This window comes from Triturus cristatus, chromosome 2_2 (genome assembly GCF_964204655.1).
Source record: "Triturus cristatus chromosome 2_2, aTriCri1.1, whole genome shotgun sequence".
NCBI lineage: Eukaryota > Metazoa > Chordata > Amphibia > Caudata > Salamandridae > Triturus > Triturus cristatus.
The window spans coordinates 234,568,394-234,581,297 of NC_140582.1; the positions used below are offsets into that span (position 1 = coordinate 234,568,394).

The window sequence follows — 12,904 nt, forward strand, 5'->3', positions numbered from 1 at the left end:
TCAGGGCGGAGGTGGCGCACAGGTGTAGGGTCTTGGCAGTGCGTCCAGTAAAACAAACATACCCTCCTCTGCTTGCCCGGGTCAAATTTGATTTGATTTGAGGATAGTAAACGTGCTATGTCAGGTGAAGGCGAGTGGGAACAAGGGGTGGTAAGTTTGAAAGGGTTTGGGTGCTACAAAGACAATAACAGGTTTGGTGATACAAATAAGCCTGTCAGAATCACTGTTTCATGATACTTGTATGCTCTTGAAGACTGGTGCCCTGGGCTGTCCTTTCCGAATTCTGATGATGAGTAGAGAGGCTTTATAGATTGTTGGCTTCTTTGGACTCCTGTAGCAGACTGAAGCATTTATGAGGTCTTGACAGCAATAGCAACACGTTTTGCAGCAGAACATTACAGCACTCTTGGAGGCTTTGTCCCTAGCACAAAGGAAAGCGGTAACCTAAGGGTTCAATATCCAGAAAGAAATTGAACAGGGTCAACACTGGTTTGGCAATGGTGCAGGTCTCCAATAAGTTACTGGGTAGCTGAGGTATATATTTGCTTTCCGGGGATGTTCTGCAGCTGGTTACTGCCACCCATAATCCATACTAAAAGTTTGACATCCCAACCTATATGGCTAAAGCAGGGTTTTGCATTTTTGGGTTTCTCAACTGTTGCTGGGCAGAGTAAGCTTGTACTTCTCCCAGCATGTGTTGGTGGTGCTAGTAGTTAGTTTACACTATATTAAGGTAACTCCAGGAACACGTTTCTAGCAGGAAGAAAGGGGCATTCCATTTACACAGCCATTGGAGGAGAATAAGATAGAGGAGGGTGGTTGGCGGACTGTAGTTTTTTTCTAAGACCATCATCTCCCTTTCATATTACATTCAATTTGTAACGAAAAAAGGTGATCACAATCGATCTTCCTCCACACTTATCCCAGTATTCGGTATTTCATGGCGATCATGGTAATAATTGCAAAAAAAATATAGTCATATAGAAAAAACAGTGTTACCAGAGATTAATAAATTTAGATTAGTGGCAATGGTCTGTAGGCATCTTTCCTAGTTTGCAGCTACAGTACCCCAAGAACAGTTGATTGGCTGGTACAAGTCAAGATACCCTTAAGCCTTATGGGGTGGGAAAACCAGTGTAGGGCCTCCTCTATCCCATGCATCTCAAAGGTTGTACGTTTGGAGCATTAAAATAAATTGTGTCCCTCTCTTTTAAAAGGATCCTCAAACAGGGATGGCTTTCTGTGGACTTCCACCCATCCACTTCTCCTTTGAAAGCCTACACCAGATATTAAGGGTATCTTCACCAAATATTAAGGATATCTTTCTTAGGACCAATCTTCCTTAATTTGTTGGGTCTTTTGTGTGATTTGACTGGCATTACTCGATTGTATGATTTTAATCTCTTCTCAGGGTTGCTTCACATGTGGAACTGCTTTACGACTTGCAGCTTTCTTTTGCTCTTCTTGTCACAGACTGTTTTTACAGCAATAAACATTTCCACACCTAGATCACCATAGGATTATAAATGATAGAGTGAATGAACGACATTCCATGTTAGAAAGGGAGCACAGAAAGCATTTAATGTTAAGATGGGCTGAAGAGTACCTCACAGTCTTAAATATTTGTAGATGGCATAACTGACAATTCAAGACTGCAGCTAAATCCATGTTGAAAAACGTAAATCACCTATTGCAAGAAACCTCTCCTATCAGTGGTATCTTCCCTGCTACATCAGATGGATGCGACCTCCATGTTGTATGCAGGCTCAAAGCTCTGATCTCCTCAGTACATGGACAGGCTGAGCTAAAATGGCTGCTCCTCAAAGCTCAGATGACTAGGGAGGGTTTCGGAGGCTTGAAGCTTCAGTGACGCACGAGCTCCTGCCTCTTCTGTGATAAACACATTCTGCAGAGCCGTGGCTCGCCGGTCTGGGAGAAAGGACTAAGCTTGGGGGATGGGTAGTAAGAAGTGGCTGGTCTGCTTTTTTTTCCCCTGCGAGTCAGCGCTCTAAATGCAGGAGCTGTCTGCACCATGGAAAAATGTGCTTTCAGATCCAATGGACTGTGCTGAAGGAAGAGGTGGAGTGGTGTTTCAGGCTCTGGTGTAATCTGATCCATAGCAGTTAGCAACCACTGATGCTCACACAGAAATGCTTGAAAGGTCTTTGCTGTTAGCTTGACCTGAATCCACTGGAAAGATTACCTTACTTTAAGGAGAAAGCAGGACATTTTGTTCATTTTATATTTTTGAAAGCGCATGCTAGTCTGCCAAGTTCTTTCATGACACAATACCTGTTTTCACAGGCTATCTGGGGAAGCAATCCTTCTTATGGGATTCTTATGCAGCTCTTCCTTGTAATAGAGCCGTCTGAACATTACCAGACCTTTTCTTGCAGAACCACTGCTCCGAGGACTGTTAACTTAACAATTTCCTTCGGCTATTTCCTTTACCTCCTGACCTGAGGGAAGAGCACGTATTTATCACCTTCTTAAATTGTGCATTAAGGTGGTAAGGCATTTTTAAACCAGTGAAAGATTTATTGACGGGGTGAAACACAGCCGCCCTGTTCTAACACGTCTTGAGGTCATTTGTTGCAGGAGTTTTCTGGAGTAGTTGCTGCCCTAATGGGTATTGTGTGTGTGTGTAGGGAGGAGGAGCGCAGACTGTAACAGGGCTTGCAGCTGCCTGATTGTACAAGCTGTCTGAATATTATCAAGGTCCGAAGTACCAGGTTGGCAGCAAGAGGAGGAAGTTTGAGAAATGTCCAAAAGCTTTAAAGGGAAATCGAGAAAAGCCTGTTTAAGGGACACATATCATCCAACATTAAATAAACAGTTCAACTGCTAAAGACTGCAAGTGAACTAAGGCTAACCGTGACTTAGGATATATATATATATAAATATATATTTCTAACAGGCTCGAGCATACAGGTTTGGTAAGGGTGTATTTCTGAATGAAATGATGAGGTACTAGATGTGTGATGGTAGTGTTTAGATGTGTGATGGTAGTGTTTAGATCTATATTTTTTCTATCAAGTGTGTGTCAACAAAAGGGTGAAATCAGTGGATCCGTCTGGACCAGGGTGATGTTTTTTAATGAGCTTCAACTGAAAACGTAATGTTGGCATGATTGGGCGAAGAGGTTTGACTGCTTGATGCAATTCCCATTTGTTGCTTGGTATGTTACACTGTGTAGCCTGGGTGTAAGTTAGACAGTTTGAGAGCCCTGCTGGATGTATGAAGACCCTTTGCAATAATGTAGGGCACAGTCCTATTTGTTTCATCTCTTTTTCTCTGTAGAAGGAAAGCAATATAAAGAGAAGCATCCCGTGATAATGATTACTACTAATAATGAAAAGAAATGGACTGTGATCTCCAGCTTGATAAAGCCTTGTGCCTGCTTGAGTCTGGAGAACTGATTGGTGAACCTTTATGATGCTACTTCCCTCGAGATAAACAAGGTATGCGATGCACCCATAGCAGCATGCTAGACAGTGCATATTGTGCATTGTATGTGATTCATAGGGATTCGTCATATTTGTTGCAATATGATTTTTGTGCAGTAGTTGTAGGCCTGGTTGTTCTTATTTCATTGGTTTCATATGCATATTTTTAGTTATTCCTCAATTAGGGCCATTTCTTTATTACCTCACATCTATTGAACGATTAGGTTTTGCTACTTAGATGTCTGAGTAAATACCTGTTTCTTCTGTGTTTGAACTGTGAAACCTTGCAGCTCTTCAACCCATTCCATGATAATCCTTACATTAGAACTTGGTAGCGTTCCAATATTTGTTTCTCTGTATTTAATATGGAAGCCTATGCCATCAATGGGTGGAAACTTCTAATAGAATTATAGCCCTTCTGCTTCAGGCTGTACCAGTCGTTAAAGGTGCTCTCCCTTGTTATAGAGCCACTGTAGCTGGTAGAGCCCATATCACAGGCTATAAAGCTATAGTATTTTCTTGTAGGATGGGTTAATTTTTAGATTTAGGCGACGGCGCAATACTATCCTGCCAAAAGTCACTCATTTTCTTGCTTTTAATCAGTGAATCATCTCATAGGGATCAACAAGTGCCTTTTTTACCTAATTCATGTCATTCCCTATGAATTTGATCAAAGATGATGTATTTAATTGGATTGAACCACCCCTTAACACTTCACTCATCACACCTGCTAATCGAGTTTTCCCCTCATGCCGGATAGCGCTCTGATGCTGTGGGTCATTTATTTGAAATACCAGAACGGAGTTAAATTTATTGAGACAAGTAACTCAGATAAAGACCTAGAATTAAAACAGTGCTACCACCTAATTTATCCATCTTTTCTGTGAGTCTAAACCTAAGTTTGTTTCTGATTAGGAATCTGTGTATTTAACCATGTATATTTTGAAATTTAAGTATAAAGCTTGGATTGTAAAACCAAGAATTTAGCCCTTGGTATTCTTATCTGTGTAACCTGTGTCAGCATATCCAAAATGTATTAAATAGTAAAGCATGTTGACATTTAAAAATTGGTACTTAGGTATCTATAATGTGTAACTTTTAGTCTAATGACCCAATGGAAACAGTTATTTATAATTGTTAAGTTAAAATGCATGAAGTTATAAAGCTTGATTTAGCCTGTGAGCGCAGGTAGAAAGCTGGATTGTGTAGAAGTTACAGTTGACTTTTAATGAGGACATGAGGGTGAAAGTGAATGTAAATGTTTAGATGTGGATGGGCAGATGTGAAAGTGTTGATTGAGTGACTGAAGATTGTTTATAGGATCCTTCATGAATATGCTTGATTTATTGTTAGTGGTACTCAGTATTTGTCATGTTAATATTGTTTTTGGATATGATGCCTGCACTTTCTCTAGCCTTACTTCAGAACATGTATATATTAAATTCTCAGTTTCACAGTATTCCATATCTGTTTTTGTTTGCTGTATGTTTTTGAACCACTTGAGGTAATGTTTTCTGCTACCAATGGTTAATGAACAGCATGGCCTTGGTATCTTCATGAGTCCAGAGCTACATACCATAAACTTACTGTTTCACTCACTTAGGGTAGGCTGAAGATCAACAATCTCTTTAATTTTCGTTCTCGTTTGCAGAAATCACAAGGTGTGATTGATGGGACTTGTACAGATGCTTCAGTAATTTCTTTCTGTCCAAGAAATGATTTCATATATTTATTGAAATCTCATCAGATTCTTGATAGTGATTAAGGCATGTCTCTGGGTTTTTATGTTTGCGAAGTCCAGTGGGTTGCTGACATGCTCTTTAGATCTTTAATACTTTGTAATGTTTGAATCTTCATATTTGTTGGTACTTTGATTCAAGAAGTCCAGGTGCAACATTATTCCACTACCTTTCAAGACCCCATATAGAAGAAGGTTGTATCGCGGAATCCAGTCTTCCAAATCAACTAGCTATCGCTCCAATTCTATTGATCATATGTAATGTTTAAGACTTCCTAATTTGGTTTATATTTTTGTTGTTATTCCATATAATCAGCAACAGTTGCAAGGTTGGCTGGCACGCCTAGATCAATGGACCTTTTGTTTAGTTTGACTTTCCAGTAACGGGCAGGATGTTAAATGATCAATTTTGCGCTGTAAACAAATTCTGACTTTGAGATGGGTGAGGAGGTAGAAGATCTGTGGATTTAAAATAAATATATTTTGTGAGGGATACATATTTTGAGGTATTCTTTTTCTGGTAATAGGTCCTGAAGCAGGAAGGGTCTGGAGATTAGTTACCATTTTGAATAGCAGATTCTTCCACATCAAGACTATCAATTAATGTTTGGTTTCTTCATTTATTTTCACTGGCAGGTTCTCTTCTCTAATTATGTATGTGGATATATTCTAGATCAAATTCATTTTTAACAGTTGGACGGGGCCAATTCATCATTAGACAACTCACACGTACATCTCATGTTATTTTGATAATTTGTGCAAATTTACCTCCTGACAGGCTTTTGTTTATTGTTTAACCAATTCTCTGTAGCTTATTTTTCTATAAGAATCTTGTAAAAAGTCTATTGATTTCTTTTTCGAATAAGTCTAAATTGTAAATGTTTGCCAGATATTTGGCGTTTGCTTCTGTATAGAGATTGTGGTGATGCTCCACTTTTACTTTTTGTTGTGTGCCATTTCCTTTTTTTGTAAATGTTTGGATGAATGTGTTTGTGTGCAGTCTGCCTAGTTTCCCTGCCCATTTCCCCCTATGGTATTGAGTAGCAACTGTCCTGCCATCCATATACAGGGAGAAGAGGGCTTGCATGCACGCAGTTGTTCTGCCCTGCCACTACGAAGACAAATGAGCTGCGTTTTATTTGGGTGGTAGTGAAAATTTTAGGAAGAATGTACAAAAAACTGGAGAAAAATCCACTTGTGAATTGCCACCTTGGTTTAGCAACTATTCCAGAAATCTGAGTATTACCACTAGACTCAAAATCAGACTCTAACCCATTTGAATACTATCTTGGATTTAACCATAGATTTCATGCAAATGATGCATGGCGAACAATCTCAAACATCTCTTGACACCCTGCAAAATGTGATCTACTTAAACACCATGGTTAATTGTGTCAATGGAAGAGGAGAGATTTATTACACATAGAACGACTGCATTGCTGGAGTCAAGCGGCTCCTAAACACCACGTTGAATGTTTAGCAATCCAGGATACAAACCTGAACCTGCTCTCAAAAAGATTTTTAAGGGAGATGCCATTTGATGGACTAATTTATGTGAGTCTCCTAAATCTTTTGTTGGTGTAGTCGAATATAGATGGGTCTACAACAGTGTGTATGTAGAGAGCATTTGTTTTAATAAATAAAAAACATGAAATAATTTGAGGATTTCACTCCATCAGAATGAAAAAACAAAATCACAAGAGTGACCAGTTTGGATGCAAGATTGATTATCAAATGCTTAAACTCATACTTAAATGGGATTAGCAGGGCACTAAGATGATTTTGTGCTTCTTAAGATATTTTCCTTGTTGCAGAAGTTGGTGGTAACATTTGATTTTTGTTCCATGCTTCTTGAGAAGATATTGCGTAGAATATGTTTTCCTCTATCTTTTGACTAGCTAAGTAAAGTGTATTTTAATAGTTTTCCTCATAGGAGATGGTGTTTGTGTTAATAACTGTATCTAATTATCTTTAAAGTCTCAACAGTATTATGTTCAGAATTTGTGTCATACATAGATATTAGGTGAGACCATCCTATGTTACTAATCTTGAGAGCTGTCCTGTCAACGAGGTCTACAGGTGGTCTATAAAGTAATGTTGTAAGACAAGAAATGCCCGTGAACAACCTATCCTGACAATACTTCCCACACTTAAGGATTCTTTAAGCCTTCCCTTAGCAACAGCAAGCCCTTTGCACAAGTGACTTCAACAAGTAGGCTAAGTCCCCCCCACTCTGTCAAGATTACTAGACAGTCTATTGTGTCCTACAGGAAGGGCCAAGTCATTCAGGATTTGTAGTATTGACTGTGCCATTTACCTGTGTGAGATAAGCTCATGAATTGCAAGTATTGTGACTTTCGCCCTTCTTATGGAGTGGTATGTTGTAATTGCCATTGCATGACTTTGTCCTTTGTACCCGTGCACCGTGGTTGCCCTTCATCATGTCCAGGCTTTTCAGCCAGCTGTACTAAGCATGCTGGGTCAAGTCAGCTCATTCTTAGAGTGGGAAACATGACTCAGCAAGTGCCAGTGTGCAGAGTGTTGTCAGATGTAAAAACAAGTCTAGCTGAAACTCACTCTTATGCCATGGAGGAAGGGACTTGTTATGTTTCTTTTTCTTGATGCTCTAGTCTAGTCTTGAAATGCCACTGAATTAAATTTGTTCCAACCAGAAATGTGAGCAGTGGGCAGACTAATACCTCTCTCTACGGCACTGAGTTGGGATGTGTAATATTCTTCTTCTGTTCATGTTGCTGACTATCCTCAGCAAGGCACCCCTTGTCCTCACCTGTGAGAGAAGGGACTAGATCTATGATTTGTAAATGTTTGGTGTTGTATGTTTGCAAATTTACGATCATCTTGTACAATTTTCAAAAGAGAAGGTAAACTTTCAATTTTAAGCAGGAAAAGAGGGAAGATAGGTTTGAATGGGACATCACATTGTTCAATATAGATATTCAAACATTTGTTGCAACATGAAGCTAAGATTGATGAAAGGTAGAAAAGGTACATCGTGCCGTCTTGATTTAGTGTGTCCTACCAGTTGGTATCTAACATGCTACCTCAGATGTGTGAGAGCAGGAGCTCAATGTTGATGACGGGCTAAAAGCTAAGAGCTTGGCTTGCGGAGCTAAAATGGCTGCTGTTCAAAGATCAGAGAACTAGGGAAGCTTTCTAACTGACGCTGGAGCTCCTGTAGCCTGGCAGTGTGATAAACACATTCTGCAGAGCCGAGGCTCGCCTGTCTCAGAGAATGAAAGGGCTGAGCTTGGGGGATGGGTAGTGAGAAGTGTCTGGTATGATTTCTTTGTCTTTCTGCGCCTCAGTGCTGGAGCTGTCTGCACCATGGAAAAATTGCTTTCAGGTTTAATGGGCTGCGGGGAAGAAGTAGGTGGGGTGGGGGGGATTGAGGCACTGCAGTGATCTGATCAAGAACAGATAGCAACCCCTAGTGCTCACATAAAAATACATAAGAGATCTTGGATTCAGGTTGATCAAAATCCAGTAGAAAGATCATCTTAGTTCTTAAGAATTCCCCACAAATTATTCCAATGTATTGTTGCATATGTGTGCCAGCTTGTCTAGATTCTTTAATTATGAAATGTGTTTTAACCAACTATTTGGGTTATCGTGACTGGCACTGGTGCACACTTGCATGTGATACCTATGACTGAAAATTCCTAGATTCCATAATGTGAAAACTGTGGTAGGCTTGTGCACTTTTCTCTATGAACTATGCAACCCTCTGGAACGTGTGCTAATTGGAAGTACATGTGTTTTGCAATCTGCTTTCATTATGAAAGAGTTGGGAATTAATTTGCCTTTTGTATCATTTCCATGTAAATGAATTATTTTGTCACAAATGTGAAATCTTACTGACGAGGAGAAAATCCGTATTCTTGCTGTTACAGATTGAGGTAATTTGTTACAGTGGTGTTCAGACAAGACACTGCCCCAAAAGTGGTGTTTGTATGCATCTGGTGATGATCCAAGCAGCATTCGTCTTGGCTTGCAGCTATTTACCTGTACACACTGTCAGAAGGTACCAAGTAGCTTGGATTTACTTTGAGGAGTTGTTGTGACGTTCAGAATTTGGCTGCATTCCTCTGTCAGAGAGAACTTGAAGAGGAGTCCTCGGGGATACATGACTGTACTGAATTTCTCCTGTATTTACTGCGTTTATGGCAAGGTGGTTTACTTTCCTCTATTTCTATTTTTGCTTTCTGCTGTGCTGCAGATCGCCATGTAAGAATTTCACCGAAATAAGCCCGAATGTTGCTGTGAGTCTGACTTAAATAGTCTAAATTTAAAAGTACTCTTGTAAATCATTGGGTGAAGAGGACGATTAGTCCTGGATTACGAGTGTTGGTGCTATTTAGCGCACCTAATAAATAACGATACCATGGGGTGTGTTATTTATCGGGTGCGGTAAATAGTTGCTATTACAAATCTGTGGAGAATTACATGCAGATTTTGGTGTCTAACGCACCAAAATCCACAGAGTACGGTAAATACCATGCACTTTTCCCCTGCTAAATTTCGACAGGATTGACCTTGTAATTTCAATCCCTACATAAACATGGGTTTGTACACGGGTCGAAATTAATCGACCCACTCGTAATCGGGCCTATAGTTGGGTAGTCTCATTTATTGCCCACATGTCATAGTGCCTGTGTTCAATATGTTGATTGTATGTATTTGTTGAATATCTTGTTCCCTTTTCTCTATCCGTGTTTGTACGAGATCTGTTTGCCCCATGTCATATGTGAGTAATGCACCAAATGCTATTTACTTATTTTTAATCTGGAAATTGTAGTTTTGCCTTTCTTAGTGCAACTCAACGTTTAAGCTGCAAAGGAAAAACATTGGACTGGACGAGCTGTTCATGCCTGACCCATGACAGCCTAAAAACTATGTTTTCTCTTTTATGTGTTTCAGAACTTTCTAATGTGAAAACATCATCAGCGATCATGGAGGTTCTGCAGTGTGATGGTTGTGATTTTCGAGCTCATTCCCACGAGGAACTGAAAGTCCATATTCAGGATGTTCACACGATCTTTCTGCAGCCCACTGATGTTACTGAGGAGAACACCAACTTCTCTGGATCTGGTGGGGATCTCAACACTAACAACCAGATGGACGAGCAATTTGCGCATATTAAGAACGAGTTTGTGGCCACTGAGGAAACAACTGGTAAATCTACTTGTATTACATACACATTGTCATCTTTGTTGCATTCGTTTGTGGGTGACAGACTCAGTAGCAAAATCATAATTTTTATATTGGGTGCAGGAGTCCTAATTTTTACAAGTAAATGTTTGATTCTTTTACTTAAGCAGGTTTTCAGGGATTGGACTTGTTTGAGGTATTTAGTCAAAGTTACTCAGTCACGCTCCCTGGAATGAACCATCTCCTGATCTTCGCAGAAGTTCCTCTTCTACAAGCTCCTGACTGAGTGACCAATCTTGTTTGCTTTATAACTCTCTGAAATAATGCCACTCCTATTTTCCACCCGGCCCTCTTCCCCCTTTCCGTTCCCTCTTCCCTCTTCCTCTCACGCTTTTCCCCTTCTACTTGGCCCTACTGCCTGTACTTGTAGTCATTCATTGCAAGGGGATGTCTTCTCTGATATAAAGCTCTTAATTACCTCCTGGTCTACAGTGCTACATAAAAGAAACAAAATAAATGTGATCTTGGTCGAACCTCCTCTTCTCTTTGACTCAGGAAATCATCAAGAAATGAAAAAAACTATGGACTCGAGGCACAAATCTTTTTCTTTGTGCTACTGGAACTTGATGATGGAAATATTCCAAAACTCTGCATGCAGAGCCCCCCAGCTGATTAGCAAAACCAGTTTTGCATGAAGTGTTATTGCTTCTGCATGCAAAAATGACTTCACACATGAATTTTTAGCATTTGCAAGCGGCATCTAGAAGATAGGTTGTGGGCTTTCCCAGAGAATGGCCAAGTGGTGATAGAACTAAGGAAAAAGGTTAATACATGATAGTATGACAACACTCACACAGATGTATCATTGTGGGAATTCACAAACAGGTGCCCTTATCCAGTCTTCCGGAGATTCACCTGAATGCTCATTGCCTAGGTATGCACTAAGTGTTAGAAGGTGAATCCGTATACTCCATTTTTGGTGGACTTGGGAGATGGTGATAAGTTCAGGGAAAAATACCTTTTATAAAAAAGAAAAAGTTTATAAAAACATACATTTGCATTTTCTGAAAGTTGTGCGAGCAGTGTTTAAATTAATCAGAAGTAGGGTGAGAAAAAGCAAGCATATGGCAGAAATGAATGTTGACACCATACTTAATGCTTACGTTCTAAAATTCTGGGGAAAATTATAAGGATGCTTAGGACAGGAGGATTGTAAAGGTTTACAAAATAGTTATAAATTCCCCCCACTAAAACAAGAGTTTCCTTTGTAAGCTGATAATTCATGTTGCCCTCCTATTTTGGACCAAAGTAACCACCAGCCTATAGAAACATACTTGTAACAAAAGCAGAAAACTGCATATTGTGGACTTGCTTGCTCTCAGAGCTGGATCAAAAGCAGACAGGGCCACTTTGAGTCTAATCTGTAGAGTGGCAACAAAGATGATGTTCACTATCCATCCTCTAAGTGTAAGCTCCACTGAAAAGATTGCTATTAAAAAAAAAAAAGTCCCAAATTAAACACACAACTCAAAGGCCCTATGCATTATTGTTGTGCCCCTCTTGGAGGTGAGCTAAGAAGCTTGTATTTTGCCAGGAACTATTAAAAAGATATGGTTCAAAAGCTCAAAGAAAATGTGGCATGTATTTCTAATAAACAAATACTTTTCTAGGCTAGGGCTGTATCTTCTGTTAAACGATGTATGTATTTTAAAATTTGAGCCTATAATGTTTAGATTATCTTAGTTACGCAACAATGCAGTGTTGGATAATGTTCTAAAGAGGTGTAAGTAGCTTAGCGTAGCTATTCCATAGCCAGGTAAGATAGATAATATATGAATTAAATTACATTTGGACAAAAATAAATGGGACCTCGCCATTTTCCATTATAGGACGATTATGTTGCAGATTTATTCAACAAGGTAATGATTGCGATCCAAAGGCACTCTGTGGCGATGCAACCTAGACTGTGCGCCTGCCTGAGTAGCAAACAAACACTGTGAGTAGTAAACATCTGGTGTTGTCCTCCATAGTGTTTCCCCCAAAACTAGGCCCTGAAGCGCAGGCAAGTGTTGCTCCTGTTTGAACCAATACTAGACCAGCCCCGAAAGAAGCAAGAAAGTAAGTCCACAAGTGACTCTGGGCAATCCCTATTCTTCACGCCGCCTGGAAAATAAAGAGGTGTGGCCACTCAGCTCTTGAGCCTTTCCTCACTTCCTCTGGCTATTACAAGGGAAAAACAATGTGGCACGAGGGAGCAACACTCAGTTGGTGCCATAAGCATTTTGCCTTGCGTATTATGTGGTCAGCTTCATAAACTAAATAGGGTCTTCACTTATGCTCTTAGCTTTAGGTTTATTTTAGGTCTTTGAAAAACAATTTATCAAAATGTTACTTATTGAATATGATCACAGATACAAATCTCCACCAAAACATTGAACTATTTTTTAATTTAGAGTATTACAATTCACCGCGGGGTGATGAATAGGTACTAATTTGTTGCCTCTCTTCTGTGTCATAAAATCTACACGTTTTCCAGTTTTTGAAATACCAG

General features: G+C 39.7%; 1 protein-coding gene across 8 annotated transcripts in view; it reads left to right on the plus strand.

Annotated features, from left to right (window-relative positions):
• Positions 1-12,904, plus strand: part of ZNF462 (zinc finger protein 462) — a 204,631-nt gene that overhangs the window by 97,166 nt on the left and 94,561 nt on the right. For 7 of the 8 annotated variants that reach the window (XM_085641286.1, XM_085641290.1, XM_085641287.1 and 4 more), the window contains exon 2: positions 10,123-10,377. In XM_085641286.1, the coding sequence (XP_085497412.1) occupies positions 10,155-10,377 (223 nt within the window). In that variant the 5' untranslated portion in view covers positions 10,123-10,154. Of the gene's footprint in view, positions 1-3,300; positions 3,462-10,122; positions 10,378-12,904 lie in introns of all 8 variants that reach the window. The other variant, XM_085641289.1, reaches the window with a different exon arrangement.